General features: G+C 46.1%; 1 protein-coding gene across 1 annotated transcript in view; it reads right to left on the bottom strand.

The window, feature by feature from the left end:
- The window catches only part of LOC308572055 (hydroperoxide isomerase ALOXE3-like), a 35,080-nt gene that overhangs the window by 9,043 nt on the left and 8,165 nt on the right, over window positions 1–17,872 (bottom strand). The window contains exons 3-9 of the mRNA XM_081167875.1: window positions 17,487–17,571; window positions 16,850–16,972; window positions 12,154–12,257; window positions 9,193–9,365; window positions 6,350–6,493; window positions 4,362–4,565; window positions 1,151–1,237 (exon numbers count right to left, since the gene is read on the bottom strand). Of these exons, the coding sequence (XP_081024001.1) occupies window positions 1,151–1,237; window positions 4,362–4,565; window positions 6,350–6,493; window positions 9,193–9,365; window positions 12,154–12,257; window positions 16,850–16,972; window positions 17,487–17,571 (920 nt within the window). The remainder of the gene's footprint in view (window positions 1–1,150; window positions 1,238–4,361; window positions 4,566–6,349; window positions 6,494–9,192; window positions 9,366–12,153; window positions 12,258–16,849; window positions 16,973–17,486; window positions 17,572–17,872) is intronic.

The following is a 17,872-nucleotide window of genomic DNA, read 5'->3' as shown; positions in this document are numbered from 1 at the left end:
CAGGCTAGCAGGTGGGGCCCATGACTTACATCATAGGAGCCTACACAACACACAACACTGTTGCTGTGGCTAGGTTTTGTTTTATTTGTTTTTTATTTTATATTTTGGAAATGTACATCCAGGTTTTTTTCTTCTTTAAATTTTTTGGGGGCCCCAAGAGAGTGGGGCCCTAAGCTATAGCTTGTTTAGCTTATACGACACTGGACCCAGCGCAAAAGTGTGTAACCGCTTGTAAAGATTTCAGAAATTACCCGACCCCTTAGTCATACCCGTTTCACAGTAAGAGGCGGTCTACAACAGAAATTTGAGAGTATTGCTTGTCTCCTGCCAAAATACCCTAAGATGCTTGCTGAATGCCTCTTCCTGTCCAGTTTGGGCCATTCTTTCGGGATGGTTAATATCTTAGTTCTTGAATCCATTGTCACAGACCTACCCCATTCATGTGAGAGGTTTATCCATTTACAGTCAAACCTCGGAACTCGAATGGCTCCGTTGCCAAACGTTTCAGTTCCTGAATGCCAAAAATCCGGAAGTAAGTATTCCAGTTTTCAAACGTTCCTGTACAGGATTTGGAGGGTTCTGCAAGTGAAAAGAACTATTGGGAAAGATTTCTCCAAGACGCGTCTACTTCAGATAACATATCTGGAGTCGTTAAGAGAGTCAAGATGGCTTCAGGATTGCTCTGTGAACTCAGATAACGTGTCTATTGGCGGAACGGATATTTCCTAATTTTGACGGTGGGAGGGTTGGTTTTCTGTGGAGTGTATGCCCCCTCTGTGTGCACCTTAAAATTTGTGTAACGGCTGTGACTTTTATTGCAGGTTTCCATCTCTGAAGGACCTGGACATTCCACTGACTTCCTGCCAACATGGCGGCACTTCCTGTCCACCAGGATGCAGCTTTTTCTGACTCTTCTTCCTACATTTGTGGCAGCCTACCTGGGACGCCCAGCTGTCCCTCAGCTGCCATGTCCCATAAGCATAATTTTGGACACAAACCCATCCCGACGAGTTAAGGGGTCTCAGCCCAGCTCCAGCCACCCACCCCAGCCCAGGTCCCAATTTATGGGGGGTGTTTTTGGCCGCTGGCTAGACACCTGATGTGGGACCAGCACCCAGGACTTTCTCCTCCTGTTGCAAACCTCTCTTACCTGATCAAATACCCCTCCTGGTTGGATAAGACTGGTACGGGCAAGGGTGTTGATGTGCAGAGTATAACGGGTGTGGGGTATCAGGAGCTGTGGGAAAGAGAGGAGGAGAAGAAACACGGGTTTAATATGGGAAGGGAAGCGTCTCCTGACCATAGCTGTCAACTTACAGGTTTGAAAATAAGGGACCAGCAGCCTCAAAAATAAGGGATCAGCAGCCAAAATAAGGGATTTTCCAAGCACAGGTATGTTCAACTTCTGAGCCCCTTCGAGCCAAAGGCAGAAAGCCCAGCCAGCAGCCAAACGAAGCCTCAAACAGTGGTTCCCACTGCAGCAACCTGGCAAAGGGGATGCAGCAAGGAAAACCACTGTCACCTCTCCGCTGGGAAGCGCTGAGCAAAGGCGAGTCCCCAGGCAACGCAGCCGATTTGATCGGCACAAGGCATGCAAGCTCCACCCCCATTCGTTCTCAGACTCCTTATTGGGTGAGCAACACAGCCAAGCAACACAGTTGGAGCCTCCCTCCTCCCTGGCCGGCAGGGAGGGAGGGAGAGGAGCTGCTTCCTTTGAAACCCAGGAAATTTAAGGGACATCATCAATAAGGGACAGCAGCGGGACATGGCGCTGGGATAAGGGACTGTTCCTCCAAATAAGGGACGCTTGACAGCTATGCTCCTGACATCCTCCTCACACTCAAATGCAAAATTTCAGGTTCTCACATTTCTTGCCATATTTCTGCCATTTTCTGCTAGGTTATGCATCTGTTCCAATTCACACATAAATCAAAGAATCAAAGCAGGAATCTCAACTAAAGCATCCATGGCAGAGGGCCATCTTGCCTCTGCTTAAAAACCTCCAAGGAAGAAGAGACCACCACCTCCCGAAGGAGACCATTCCACTGTCAAACTGCTCTCACTGCCAGAAAGTTCTTCCTGATGTGGAGTCGGAATCTCCTTGAAGCCATGGGTTCGAGTCCTGCACTCCAGAGCAGGAGAAAACAAGCCTGATCCATCCTCCATGTGACAAGCCCTTTGGATATCTAAAGATGGCTATTGTATCTCCTCTCAGTCTCCTCTTTTCCAGGCTAAACAGATCCAGCTCCTTCAACCGTTCCTCATCAGGCTTCGTTTCCAGACCCCTCATCATCTTGGCTGCACATCTTCCAGCTTGTCAACATCCTTCTTAAATTATGGCACCCATGTTCAGTGTCGTAACATAGGCTGTTGTTTTTTTTTTTGCTTATACATTTTTATTAATTTTCATTGATTATACATAAATACAATCTAGATTACATAAGTTGCATATAACATAGCTGTTACAAGAGTCATATATATGGTACACAGTTATTTTAGGCTCCACCGAGCCTCAGACTTCCCTTCACTTTATTGGTAAGTATCAGATAATTTCTAAAGTTACGTGTTTTATCTCCTTTACATATTTGCCAAACACTGTTAGAGTTATTCTATCCCTGCCAGAGTCATCAAAGTTCTATACTTATCTCTTATATGCGTCAGATATTTATTCCAATTTTCATGAAACTTCCGGTCATCCATAGGCTTTTTAAAGAGATAGGATTTTTCAGTAAAATGAAGCTAGGAGACCTAGTCTTCCAAAGACGTCGTTGTTGTGTTATCCTATAAAAATGAGGGCTAGGACCTTGATTTTTTTTTAAGAGAGAGAGCTAAATGCTGGTTCTTCACAGTCACCTAAAGAGGCTCCTTAGCTCATAAGAACCCATCCTAGTATTATAAGAAAAACATGCTCCTTTTCCCTTATGGGGTACCCAAGAGCCCATAGAGAGTCCTTATGTAGGTTCTCTATCAGTAGGAGAAAATAACAGAGGCCAATCAGAGAATATTGAGAAGCAGCTAGTAAGCCTGATCTTTCTTAAACTGTTGCAACAGGGTGCAACACGCAGGAAAGGAGGAGGAACCCAGAACATTGGTATGCAAGCTCTTATATAGACTTTTGAAACTGCCCACCCTGTAGCCAGACACCCCCCCAAAAAAACCCCATCATAATACATGACAGAAGGAGGCGTCTACAGCAGAAATCCTGTCTGCCAGGATACCTGATAATGGTCACTGATTGCGCTACCTGGGCAGTCTGGCCATTCTTTTGTGATGGTAAATGCTTTAATTCCTGAATCCAGGTCACAGGCTCACCCTGTTCATTCACAAATACGCCCTTCAGACAGGTAAGCAAAAGACAACGGAAGGCTTTCCCCATTTCCTTCCTCCTTGCAGAGAAATGTTTGAGGTCAATTTGGGAGAGTCAAATTGGTTTCAGGATTGCTCTCCTGTACTATTTCAGATATCAGGGGTGCGGGTGGCGCTGTGGTCTAAACCACAGAGCCTAGGGCTTGCTGATCGGAAGGTCAGTGGTTCGAATCCCCGTGACGGGGTGAGCTCCCGTTGTTTGGTCCCTGCTCCTGCCAACCTAGCAGTTTGAAAGCACGTCAAAGTGCAAGTAGATAAATAGGCACCGCTCTGGCGGGAAGGTAAACAGTGTTTCCGTGCGCTGCTCTGGTTCGCCAGAAGCAGTTTAGTCATGCTGGCCACATGACCCGGAAGCTGTCTGCGGACAAACGCCAGCTCCCTCGGCCTATAGAGCACAGCTGTCAACTTTCCCCTTTTTAAAAATTCCCTTATTCCGAATAGGATTCCTTGCAAGAAAAGGGAAAAGTTGACAGCTATACTATAGTGCGAGATGAGCGCCGAACCCCAGAGTCCATGACTGGACCTAATGGTCAGGGGTCCCTTTACCTTTACTATTTCAGACATGTGGTTTACATACATGTGTTTGCCTAGTAAATTTATGAACATATGCTTTATATATACAGTGGTACCTCAGGTTAAGTACTTAATTCGTTCCGGAGGTCCGTTCTTAACCTGAAACTGTTCTTAACCTGAAGCACCACTTTAGTTAATGGGGCCTCCTGCTGCCGCTGCGCCACCGGAGCACAATTTCTGTTCTCATCCTGAAGCAAAGTTCTTAACCCGAGGTACTATTTCTGGGTTAGCGGAGTCTGTAACCTGAAGCGTATGTAACCTGAAGCGTCTGTAACCCAAGGTACTACTGTATATGTGAGACCTTAGAATTCATATGACACTAGTAAGGCACCAGGTTGTTCAGCTGTTAACAGGCCCCCATCGCAGAGGGCGCCCCCATGTCTGACCACCTGCTGGGAAACCTTCCCCTCAAGACCCCTTACCTTGTACAGAGGGTGACACATTGGCAGCTGGCGAAGGGTGGCCATGCTGTAGACCTCACAATGGAAGTGCGCTTCAAGGAGGTGAGTGTTGACCTCGTGGACGTGGAAGTTGGACATCCTCACCCAGATTTTTGCAAGCATCCAGTCCCACTTGGAGTCAGTGGGCAAGAAGATTGGGTTCTCTGGGCCTGGGGTCTGGTTAAGCTACCGGGAAAGAACCAGTGAGAGGAGGAGATCAGAGAGGACGTTGTCCTGTTTTATATACACCTGCAAAGTCGGGAACTGCCAGCAGAGGACAGCAAGCGGCAGGAGGAATCATAGATTCGTAACGCTGGAAGGGACCCCAGGGGTCATCTAGTCCAACCCCCTTCAATGCAGGAATTGAAGACGCCAACAGCACTATGGGGGAGGAGAGGGCTTCCCTAGGGGGAAGGGAGGGTAATAAATGAATGGATTGAGGTTGAAACCTGACAAGACAGAAGTACTGTTTTGGGGGGACAGGGGGTGGGCAGGTGTGGAGGACTCCCTGGTCCTGAATGGGGTAACTGTGCCCCTGAAGGACCAGGTGCGCAGCCTGGGAGTCATTTTGGACTCACAGCTGTCCATGGAGGCGCAGGTCAAATCTGTGTCCAGGGCAGCTGTCTACCAGCTCCATCTGGTATGCAGGATGAGACCCTCCCTGCCCAGACCGTCCGGCTAGAGTGGTGCATGCTCTGGTTATCTCCCGCTTGGACTACTGCAACACACTCTACGTGGGGCTACCTTTGAAGGTGACCCGGAAACTGCAATTAATCCAGAATGTGGCAGCCAGACTGGTGACTGGGAGTGGCCGCCGGGACCACATAACACCGGTCCTGAGAGATCTGCATTGGCTCCCAGTACGTTTCCGGGCACAATTCAAAGTGTTGGTGCTGACCTTTAAAGCCCTAAACAGCCTCGGTCCAGTATACCTGAAGGAGCGTCTCCACCCCCATGGTTCTGCCCAGACACTGAGGTCCAGTGCCAAGGGTCTTCTGGCGGTTCCCTCACTGTGAAAAGCCAAGTTACAGGGAACCAGGCAGAGGGCCTTCTCGGTGGTGGCGCCCGCCCTGTGGAACGCCTTCCCGCCAGTTGTCAAGGAAATAAACAACTATCTGACTTTTAGAAGACATCTGAAGGCAGCCCTCTTTAGGGAAGTTTTTTAATGTCTGGTGTTTTATAGTGTTTTTAATATTTTGTTGGAAGCAGTCCAGATGGGCAGGGTATAAATAATAATAATAATAATAATAATAATAATAATTAATAACAGTGGTACCTCGGGTTAATAACTTAATTCGTTCTGGAGGTCCGTTCTTAACCTGAAACTGTTCTTAACCTGAGGTACCACTTTAGCTAATGGGGCCTCCCTCTGCCGCCGCCACACGATTCCTGTTCTCACCCTTAAGCAAAGTTCTTAACCCAAGATACTATTTCTGGGTTAGTGGGGTCTGTATCCTGAAGCGTCTGTAACCTGAAGCATCTGTAACCCGAGGTACCACTGTATTATTATTATTATTATTATTATTATTATTATTATTATTATTATTATTTATTAGCCCCAGAAGGAGCACCCAGCCAGAGCTACCGCCCCTCCCCTGATCCCCCATAACTGGACCCCTTCCTCTGCCCCAGTTGCCACAAAACATGTCTCTCCCTCATCGCTCTCTACAGCCACAGCAGGCGCCGTAACTCTCCAACAGTTTGACTCCACCCCCAAAACCGCACTCCTCCATTGTCTCCCGAGACAGACGGATGCCAGCAAACCCTCCAGGTTAGACCTGTCTAGCTTGAAGGACGTAAAAGCATGGTGTAAACTCAGAATCGGTGTCTGGGCTGTCTTCCAACGTTTAGCCGGGTGCCCCGGGGTGATCTGGTGATCCGCCACCCGCCGCAAGGACATTTGCAATGCTCCTGGTCCCGCGCAGATAGCTTTTGGGTCAGGATGCAACAAGTGAGAAACCTCCTGTTACCTGAATGGCTAAGGGCATCATCTGGCCTTTGGGGTTGAGGTGCAGCAGGCAGAGGGGGGCTGCCAGATATTGCTGCTTCCCGTTCAGTTTGCAGGTGGGGATGCCCTCAAGGATCTTGTAGTCGGTGATGAAGATGTTTCCTTTCTGTGGGAGAGGCGGAGAAAGAGATGGACAGTGAATCAATCAGTTATGTACTGAGTTGAATAGGATCCAAAATGCAGCAGTCTGATTGGTCCTATGACAATAGGATTCAGAATACAGCAGTCTGATTGGTCCTATGACAATAGGATTCAGAATACAGCAGTCTGATTGGTCCTATGACAATAGGATTCAGAATACAGCAGTCTGATTGGTCCTATGACAATAGGATTCAGAATACAGCAGTCTGATTGGTCCTAGAACCATGGGATTCAGAATGCAGCAGTCTGATTGGTCCTAGAACCATGGGATTCAGAATACAGCAATCTGATTGGTCCTAGAACAATAGGATTCAGAATACAGCAGTCTGATTGGTCCTGGAACAATGGGATTCAGAATGCAGCAGTCTGATTGGTCCTAGAACAATGGGATTCAGAATGCAGCAGTCTGATTGGTCCTAGAACAATAGGATTCAGAATGCAGCAGTCTGATTGGTCCTAGAACAATAGGATTCAGAATACAACAGTCTGATTGGTCCTAGAACAATGGGATTCAGAATGTAGCAGTCTGATTGGTCCTGGAACAATAGGATTCAGAATGCAGCAGTCTGATTGGTCCTGGAACAATAGGATTCAGAATGCAGCAGTCTGATTGGTCATGGAACAATAGGATTCAGAATGCAGCAGTCTGATTGGTCCTAGAACAATAGGATTCAGAATACAGCAGTCTGATTGGTCCTAGAACAATAGGATTCAGAATGCAGCAGTCTGATTGGTCCTAGAACAATGGGATTCAGAATGCAGCAGTCTGATTGGTCCTAGAACAATAGGATTCAGAAAACAGCAGTCTGATTGGTCCTATGACAATGGGATTCAGAATGCAGCAGTCTGATTGGTCCTAGAACAATAGGATTCAGAATGCAGCAGTCTGATTGGTCCTATGACAATAGGATTCAGAATGCAGCAGTCTGATTGGTCCTATGACAATAGGATTCAGAATGCAGCAGTCTGATTGGTCCTAGAACAATGCAGCAGTATGATTGGTCTGCAGGAGCCACCCAATCCAGCTCCAGGTGAATCCACAACCTGATTGGCTTACAGGGGAATTCCGGAATTAGCCAATCACGTGCAGCCCATTGTGTAAATAATGTATATAAAGCAGATACTTTGGGGGACTTTCATTCCTCCTCACCACTGTGAGCTGAATAAAGAGCATGAAATCCACTCTTGACTCCGAGTATATTTCACAATCCTACAGCTAGCTGTTACAGTGGAAACATTCATGTTGCATCCCCCCCCCCCAACCGTAGGCAGAATCATAGAATTGGAAGGCACCCTTATGGTCATCTAGTCCATCCCCCAGCAAAGCAGAAATCTTTTTGCCCAGCGTGGGTATAGACCGTATTTTTCCATCTATAAGACGCCCCCATGTATAAGACGCCCCTTATTTTGGGGGACTCAGATTTAAGAAAATGGGGGGGAGAGATTTATCTGTGTATAAGATGCCCCCTAATTTTTGACATTATTTTAAGGGGGAAACCTAGTCTTATACACCAAAAAATACAGTATATATAATTTTTATTAATTTTTCTGTTTTACAGCTTAGGATACTCATGGAAACATCCTTAAAATACCAATGACTTCCCTTCTTCTCTTTCCATGGTTCATTTTGCATATCATAAATCCCTGCATATTTTACAAAAACTAAACCGCTCAGTATTCCATTATTCCGTCCATCAAAACTTATTTACACTGTTGAATTTATCTTAATGCTGCCAGCGTTTCCACATGTACACAATCCCCCCCTATGTATTCGATAAACATTTCCCAATGTTCTTCTTGTTCACTTATTCTATATGTTAAGTCTGCAAGCTGCGCATATTTCATCAGCTTAAGTTGTTATTCTTCTTTAGTTGGGATCTTGCTCCTTTTCCCTTTTTGGGCTAACAAAACATGGGCCGCAGTAGTGGCATACGTATAAATAACCTTTTTTGACACCTGGGAATTTCCATCTGAATTATCCCCAACCAAAAGGACTCTCTGGTTGTACTTTTAAACATTTTTTTCAGTTCACTATGGATTATATCCCATTACTCTTTTACCCTTTTACAGGTCCACCACATATGAAAGAACATTCCACCCAGCGTAGCTCTTGAACCCATGACCCAGAGATTAAGAGCCTTCCTCCCCTCCCCTTTTTATGAAAATTACCTGCTCTGGGATCCCACAGCTAATTCTACCCTGGTCTCCTCACTGGCCCAAATAGGACTAATTTAGCCAGCTAGCCCTGGTGATCATCTAATGCTTATTGGGTGGATTTTCCCCCAAATTGATTTTTGAATTCTGAATTTATTGTTACTCATGTTTTATACTGCATTTTATGCTGTTTTTTGTTGCATCAATTAAGTCTTTTAAATTTGTTGAGCCCGGTTTTCTGAACCGGGAAGGGCGGGGTATAAATTATTATTATTATTATTATTATTATTATTATTATTATTATTATTATTATTCTCTACCAAATGAGCAATCTTGCTGAGGTCACTGTTATTTCGGTCTTACACCAGGGAAAACCGAGCCCAAAAGGCTTGCTCAAGGCCGCACAGTGAAAAGGCAGGACTTGAACGCAGCTCTTCCAGATCCAAACTTCCATCCACCATTTTGCAGGGGGCAGGTGGTCTCTTGCGATGATCAAATACAAGTGTTTACCTTCAGCTCCTCCTGGAGGCTGGTTGATTTCCCCAGGCTCCCAGCCACCATCTCTGGGGTCACTGGAAAGTTATCAGGGATCGCGGGGCATTTCTTGATCACGACCGGATTCACACCGTTCAGATACTGGTAGCCAAAGAAGTCATCGTCCATCCAGTGCTCTGTGACGTACTCTGAGGCAGAGTAAAAAGTATTGATTATTGATTATCTAATTTGTATACTGCTTAACGTAATTTTTAAAAATCTTACCTGGTATGCCCCATGGAGGACCTTAAGGTCCACAAATGACAACATCTTGGAGGTCACAAGGTGGCTAGATTGGTCTCAACTAAGGCCAGGGCCTTTTCAGTACTGGCCCCGACTTGGTGGAACGCTCTGTCCCAAGAGACCAGGGCCCTGCGGGACTTGACATCTTTCCGCAGGGCTTGCAAGACGGAGCTGTTCCGCCCGGCCTTTGGTTTCGACTCAGTCTGACCCTTATGTTTCCCTCCCCTTATGGTTTTGATCTATGGGCTATTTTTAAAATGAGGCTGCATTTTAAATTGCATTTTAACCTGTATTTTAAATGGGTTTCCCCCCCATTATGTTTTTACTGTAATTTTACTGTGTTAGCCACCCTGAGCCCAGCTCTGGCCGGGGAGGGCGGGGTATAAATAAAAATTATTATTATTATTATTATTGTTGTTGTTGTTGTTGTTGTTGTTGTTATTATTATTATTATTATTATTATTATTATTATTATTATTATCAGCCGGTTAGACAACTTTAAAGGATTAGACAATTCAGGGAGGAGGGGGTCTGCCAATGGCTATTAGTCATTATGGCTAAATAGAACCTCCCTCTTTAGACACAGTCTACCTTTCCATAACAGCTTCTGGGAAACAACAGCAGGAGAGGGCTATTACCTCACGCCACTTGCCTGGGGAATTCTGAGAGGCCACTGCGGGTACAGGATGAGGGCATAGCTAGGACTTTGCCCTGATCTACCAGGACTTTTCATGCAATCTCAGCCTCTGTTCCTTTTTTATTTATTTAAAGGAATGTACGTACGTAGAGACATCGCCTTGCCAACAAAGGTCCGTATACTAAAAGCTATGGTTTTCCCAGTAGTGATGTATGGAAGTGAGAGCTGGACCATCAAGAAGGCTGATCGCCGAAGAATTGATGCTTTTGAATTCTGGTGCTGGAGGAGACTCTTGAGAGTCCCATGGACTGCAAGAAGATCCAACCTCTCCATTCGGAAGGAAATCAGCCCTGAGTGCTCACTGGAAGGACAGATCCTGAAGCTGAGGCTCCAAGACTTTGGCCCCCTCATGAGAAGAGAAGACTCCCTGGAAAAGACCCTGATGTTGGGAAAGATGGAGGGCGCAAGGAGAAGGGGACGACAGGGGACGAGATGGTGGGACAGTGTTCTCGAAGCTACAAACATGAGTCTGACCAAACTGCGAGAGGCAGTGGAAGACAGGACTGCCTGGCGTGCTCTGGTCCAGCGGGTCACGAAGAGTCGGACACGACTAAACAGCAATGTACAATGCGTGACCGGAAAGTTCTGTGAACGGTCACAGAAACTGGACAGCGAGAAATATTTGAACATACAATTGGCATCGGAAACCCACAAAATGCTCACAATTGTGCAAGGAGATTAAGCTGTAACTCGAACATGGTGTAAGCGTTTCCGCAAATGTCGACAGAGTTTGTGACTTATTGATGTGGGTTCAGCGTTTGTGCGTCCGAACAATGGCGGAAGAATTGCATATTCCGTGTGAAATCGTTACTGAGGTTATTGAGTTGTCCCACCCTCCATATTCTCCCAATCTGCCCCCACCAGATTTCCTTCTTTTTCCAAAACTGAAATCTGCACTGAAAGGGTGCAGATTTCCCAACATTTCACACATCCAAGCTCCTGTGATGAGAGAACTGAAAGCAGTACGAATAGAGGACTTCTCCAGAAGTTTCCAGCAGTTCTACAAACGTTGTCAACGGTGCATTGTGTCAGAGGGGGCTACTCTGAAGGCCTGTAAGTTTGTACACTGGTACCTTGGTTTTCGAACAGCTTAGTTCACAAAACTTGGAACACGAATGCTGCAAAACCGGAAGTAGGTGTTCCAGTTTTTGAACTTATTTTGGAAGCCGAACATGCTCTGTTTTGCATCCCCCTGTGTTTCCTGTTGCGCTGCTAATTTGCGTCCCCCCCCCATTGTCATTCAAGCCTTCTGTTTCTGATCGCAGTGTTCTAAGGTGACATGGGGAGCTTATATTTAGTGCGCTTTTTTGGTATTTATTTTGTGATTTTTGTTTTGAGGCTTTTTCAGTTAATTTGTTTTTGTGACTGTGTGAATCCCAGTTCAGCTACCGATTGATTGATTGATTGAGTGAGTGAGTGAGTGACTGCAGAAATGGATAAAACACCCCCATCCAAACAATGACTATCATCAGTGCAGGTAAGATTTTTAAAAAATTTTAATTTTTATCATCTACAATATTGTTTTATTTATTTTATAGCACAGTGCATCAATTATTGCTTTCATTTTATGTATCAATGGTCTCGTTAGATAGTAAAATTCATGTTAAATTGCTGTTTTAGGGGTTGTTTTTAAAAGTCTGGAACGGATTAATCCGTTTTGCATTACTTTCTATGGGAAAGCGTGCCTTGGTTTTGGAACGCTTTGGTTTTGGAATGGACTTCCGGAATGGATTAAGTTTGAGAACCAACGTACCACTGTATGTTCGAATATTTCTCATTGTCCGATTTCTGTGACTATTCACCGAACTTTCCGGTCTCACCTTGTATATTTAAAAGGAGTGCCGTGCATATTTAAATCCTTGAGTTAAATTATCCTTAGGCAGCGAGTGTCGGGAGTGGTGGCCAGGGAGAATAGTGCATTAGAAGCGCGTCATTTATTGTCCACTTTTGGTCGGATCCAGCTGCTTTTTCCTGCTCAGGGCAGGGAGGAGACCCACCTGTGACAGGTGTTTTCATGAACCAGAAGACTCTGCGAATGTCGTCCAGGTTCTTCCATGACTCCGCCAGGTTGTTGAAGCCTTTCAGCCGCATCTCAAGTTCCCTGAGGGGAAGGAGCACAATCAGTGAGGGGGATAGCTTCGAAATCTAACAATTGCACCCTGCTTTTCTCCATATGGGGACGCGGGTGGCGCTGTGGGTTAAACCACAGAGCCTAGGACTTGCCGATCAGAAGGTGGTGGTTCGAATCCCCGCGACGGGGTGAGCTCCTGTTGCTCGGTCCCTGCTCCTGCCAACCTAGCAGTTCGAAAGCACGTCAAAGTGCAAGTAGATAAATAGGTACCGCTCTGGCGGGAAGGTAAACGGCGTTTCCGTGCGCTGCTCTGGTTCGCCAGAAGCGGCTTAGTCATGCTGGCCACATGACCCGGAAGCTGGACACCGGCTCCCTCGGCCAGCAAAGCGAGATGAGCGCCGCAACCCCAGAGTCGTCTGTGACTGGACCTAATGGTCAGGGGTCCCTTTACCTTTACCTTTTCTCCACATGAGTTAACCACATCTTGCATGCCGTGCCCTATTTAATTTCCAGGAAACGCCAGCAGGCGGCGTTACTGAACAAAGCCAGGAGGGCGCAGGCATGCATTTGATTGGTCAGAAAATCTGTGATGCTTTCCTTAAAGCTGGATAATTAAATGTCTGTGGAAATGGAAGGGACTTATTTATAGGCATCTCTCAGTGGGCAGTTATGCCAGCGTGAACCATCAGAAAGTTTGATATGTGGGGTTCGGCTAGCAAGATGTCTTATTGCCTGTATCTAATGATAAAATTTATTTATCCCTAATTATTTATTTATTTGACTTATCAAAAGATCTCGGAGTGGTTCACAAGATAAAAATATAAGATAAAAGCACAAATAAATAAATAGCTAAACTAGAAGCAGCAAAAGAACAACCCTTCTTCCACAAACATATTTAGAAGTCTATAGAACAGTAATCAGCCAAAGGCCTGCATTTTTCGCTATTAAAAATCATCATCGTTTTTTCATGCACCAATGCAGAAATCATATCGTCCCTTATTTCTGGGGTGAAGAAAAATGAACCCAATTATATTAGAGGCTTTATTTATCTATTGCATTAGTAGCGCCTCCACCTCCATCGTTCTGCCCAGACACTGAGGTCCAGCTCTGAGGGCCTTCTGGCGGTTCCCTCCCTGCGAGAAGCCAAGTTACAGGGAACCAGGCAGAGGGCCTTCTCGGTGGTGGCACCCGCCCTGTGGAACACCCACCCACCAGATGTCAAGGAGAACAACAACTACCAGACTTTTAGAAGACATCTGAAGGCAGCCCTGTTTAGGGAAGCTTTTAATGTTTAAAAGGCTATTGTATTTTAGTGTTCTGTTGGAAGCCACCCAGAGTGGATGGGGAAACCCAGCCAGATGGGTGGGGTATTATTATTATTATTATTATTATTATTATTATTATTATTATTATTATTATTATATCCCCACCTTTTCCTCCATCTCAAGGCGGTATACATGGTTCTCCTCCCACTCCTCATTTAATCTCCACAACAACGATGTGAGGTAGGTTAGGCTTCACCCAGTAGACTGAGAGGCAGTGACTGGTTTTGGCCTCGGCCCAGTAGACCTGAAGGAGCGTCTCCACTCCCATCGTTCTGCCCAGACACTGAGGTCCAGCTCCGAGGGCCTTCTGGCAGTTCCCTCCCTGCGAGAAGCCAAGTTACAGGGAACCAGGCAGAGGGCCTTCTCGGTGGTGGCACCTGCCCTGTGGAACACCCTCCTGTCAGATGTCAAAGAGAACAACAACTACCTGACTTTTAGAAGACATCTGAAGGCAGCCCTGTTCAGGGAAGTTTTAATGTGTGACATTTTAATGTAATTTGAATCTTGGTTGGAAGCCGCCCAAAGTGGCTGTGGAAACCCAGCCAGATGCGCGGGGTACAAATAATAAATTATTATTATTCACGGCCAAGTGGGGATTTAAACCCTGGTCTCTTCCCAGGTCCTAGGCCAGCACTCTAACCACTACACCACCACCAGGTCTTTAAGTCTGTGGTGTCTAAAACTACCCATCTGCATCGTGTTTCTCTCCTCAAAGCAGCCTGGTCTCTCGAACTCACTGCCCAGAGTGTTGGAAATGATGAGGAGAGAGAAGGAGGCACAGAGAACGGGGGGCAGGAATTCCTCTTGGTGTTTTGCCGCTGTGAACCCTGAAACTTTCCTGAAAGGTGGGAGGAAAAAAGCTGCAGGTCTCTCAGCCGAGTCTCCGATTCCAAGCCTCTCAGACCCAGATGGACAGGTTAGGCAAGAGGCGCTGATGGCATCGCTGCTCTCAGGCAGGGCTGCCTGGGCAGTGTGGGTTGAAAAAAGCGGAGGTGCTTTGGAATTGTGAAATGTGGCGCTCCTGGGGAACGGGATGGTTCCCCTGTTTGCTTGGGATGGGGTGAGGCGGTAGGAAAGAGGCTGCCAACTCCACACCAGCTCAGAGGCTCAGAGGCCTTGGCGTGATCAAAGCACACAATGGGCCGGAGCTCAAACAGCAGTACAGTGGTACCTTGGTTCTCAAACGCCTTGGTTCCCAAATAGCGAAAACCCGGAAGTAAGTGTTCCGGTTTTTGAAAGTTTTTCAGAAGTTGAACGTCCGATGTGGTTGTCAGCTACAGTGGTACCTCGGGTTAAGTACTTAATTCGTTCCGGAGGTCCGTACTTAACCTGAAACTGTTCTTAACCTGAAGCACCACTTTAGCTAATGGGGCCTCCTGCTGCCAATGCGCCGCCGCTGCACGATTTCTGTTCTCATCCTGAAGCAAAGTTCTTAACCTGAAGCACTATTTCTGGGTTAGTGGAGTCTGTAACCTGAAGCGTATGTAACCTGAGGTACACTCTATTGTTTCTGGGGCGCCTGCACCAATCAGAAGCTGTGCTTTGGTTTTCGAACATTTCGGAAGTCAAACGGACTTCCGGAACGGATTAAGTTTGGCGCTTTCGTTTTTGCTATTTATTTTGCGTTTTTGTTTCTGAGGCTTTTTCGGTTAATTTGTTTTTGTGACTGTGTGGAACCCAGTTCAGCTACTGATTGATTGATTGATTGATTGTGTGGCTGCGGAACTGGATAAAAGCCCCCCCATCCAAATAATGACTATCATCAGTGCAGGTAAGAAAAAAAAATAATTTTCATTTTTATCATCTACAATACTGTCTTATTTATTTTATAGTACAGTACGTTGATTATTGCTTTCATTTTATGGGTCAGTGGTCTCGTTAGATAATAAAATTCATGTTAAATTGTTGTTTTAGGGGTTGTTTTTAAAAGTCTGGAACGGATTAATCCGTTTTACATTACTTTCTATGGGAAAGCGCACCTCGGTTTTGGAACACTTTGGTTTTGGAATAGACTTCTGGGACGGATTAATTTTGAGAACCAAGGTACCACTGCATCTGTTCTACAAATCGGTTTCATGTTTCTGGTCCCCATTTTTTCCTTACTTTAAAAAAAAAAAAAATAGTGGGGAGCACCTGGCACTGCCCGCGGATCTTTAGAAAACAAGGAATATCGGTATTTTTAAATGGGTAGCGTAATTTGTGAATTTGGACCACTCGCGCCTCAAATCGGGTGAAGTTAGGTCAACGTCACGGTTTATTCCGCCAAAGGACGCACGACAGCTAAATGTCCACGACTGCCCTGAGAACCCTCATGCCACGTTTGGTGGGTATATCTCGATAGGCCGCTGAACCAAGGCAAAAAGTGGGGGGTGCCATGCCGAAGTCAAGGTTCTGTCCGCCATCTTGAATCAAAATGGCCGCCAGCATCGAAAACATCGACAAGGATCCCCAAGAAACCAGAAGCCTTTCTCTTGGGCATTGTCGGCCAATTGGTGCCAAAGAAAGACAGGACCTTTTTTATGTATGCTACTACAGCAGCAATAATTCTCATCGCAAAGTATTGGAAGACACAGGATCTACCCACTCTGGAAGAATGGCAGATGAAGGTGATAGACTACATGGGACTGGCTGAAATGACTGGCAGAATCCGAGATCAGGGGAAAGAGACGGCGGAAGAAGATTGGAAGAAATTCAAAATTTATCTTAAGAAATATTGTAAAATTAATGAGTGCTAAAATGTTGAGGTTTTAGAAAAAAGGGGACTATGGCTGTAGAAGATTAAGTAAAAGAAAAGAACAAGGTGAAAATTAGATAAACTCAAGGGGGAGGATTTGCTGAAACAAATTTGGAAATTGGGATGCAGAAAGGGAAGGTACGGTGAGGTCGGTGAAGTAAGGTTTAAGAAAAAAGGATTTGAAATTATACATGTTAGTTTATGTGTTTGTTTGTTTGTATTGTGTATTGTTTGTGTTTACATAAATTGTGAAAAACCAATAAAAAATTTTATAAAAAAGAAAAAAAGAAAACATCGACAAGGATCACCACCGTACTTTGGAAATTATCGTGCTGAGTTTGAAGACAATATCTCGAGAGGCGTCTGAACCTATGCCAAAAAAATGGATGATGCCACACAAAAGTGATGTTTCGGTCCGCCATCTTAATTTAATTTCCGGCTTCTGACAAATTTGAGAGTGAAATCGTGGCTCTCTCTCTCTCTCCCAAATTATGATAAAACTGAGCTGTGGATCCCACCCCCTGCTCCCGATCCAAGCAAGCCCCATGGCCAAAGCAACTTACGATTTGACGGTGCGCATGGCAAAGACAGAGGACTTGGTAAACAAGTACTTCGAATTGGAATCCAGATCATCCGTGCTTTTCGCGTCGACGCACCTCGGCCAACCTGGAGCGTACTCCTTCCAGCTGCAGCAAACAAAGAACAGCCCGGGGAGGGGGGAGGGGGTCACCCAGAAGGAAGTCCATTTTTGAGCAGCTCAGAAGTCAGCTATGGAACTCATGGCCACAGGATATTGCAATGGCCTTTTAGCCCTGCTGAGCTAATGCTACAATTCCAAGTCTGTGTGGCAGTTCAATGTGGACTTGGTCCTGTTCACGTGTGCAAGCTTTCCGCGGCGCTCACGTGACACCGTCTGCCTCAAAATGCCATCCCATCTTATTTATGGAGCAATTACCATTTCTGTGGAGAATCCAGTAGATTAAAAAACAACAATCATGGGCTCAATAAATCCTGCCAGGGAAAAGCTCTCAAGGAAGGTGAACTCCAGGGCCAGTCAGGGATGCAACATAGGAGAGAGGTCACGGCTTGTAGAGAGAGTTCTAGGAGCCATAAAGAGAGGCATTGGAGGGCCACATGCGTTTCCCGAGGGCCAGAGGTTCCCTGCCCCCACCTCAGCATAAAGGGATGTGATTTACTGACCCATAGGATTCCTGCCGTTTCTTTAGCTCTTCCTTGCGATGCTCCACAAGTTGGGGGTTTCCTTTGTCATCAGAAAGCGTTTTGGCTGGAGGGACGGAGATAGGGAGAGAGAGAAAAGGAGACCAGGTAAATGGTAATTAATCTAATGAGCCATATGAGAAGGTGGAGGCAGTGGCGTAGCGTGGGGGGTGCAGGGGGGGCCGGCCGCACTGGGCGCAACATCTGGGGGTCAGGGTTAGGGGGCGCAAATCCACGGGTTAGGGGGCGCAAATTACTTGCCTTGCCCCGGGTGCTGACAACCCACGCTACGCCACTGGGTGGAGGGAAGCTTGCCTATGGGCATACTCTTTGCTAGCAAAGCCCTGCCGCTAACATGCTGTAAATGT

The sequence above is a fragment of the Podarcis bocagei genome (assembly GCF_964188305.1).
Source record: "Podarcis bocagei genome assembly, chromosome: 13".
NCBI lineage: Eukaryota > Metazoa > Chordata > Lepidosauria > Squamata > Lacertidae > Podarcis > Podarcis bocagei.
This window is presented reverse-complemented; position numbering and strand designations above follow the sequence as displayed.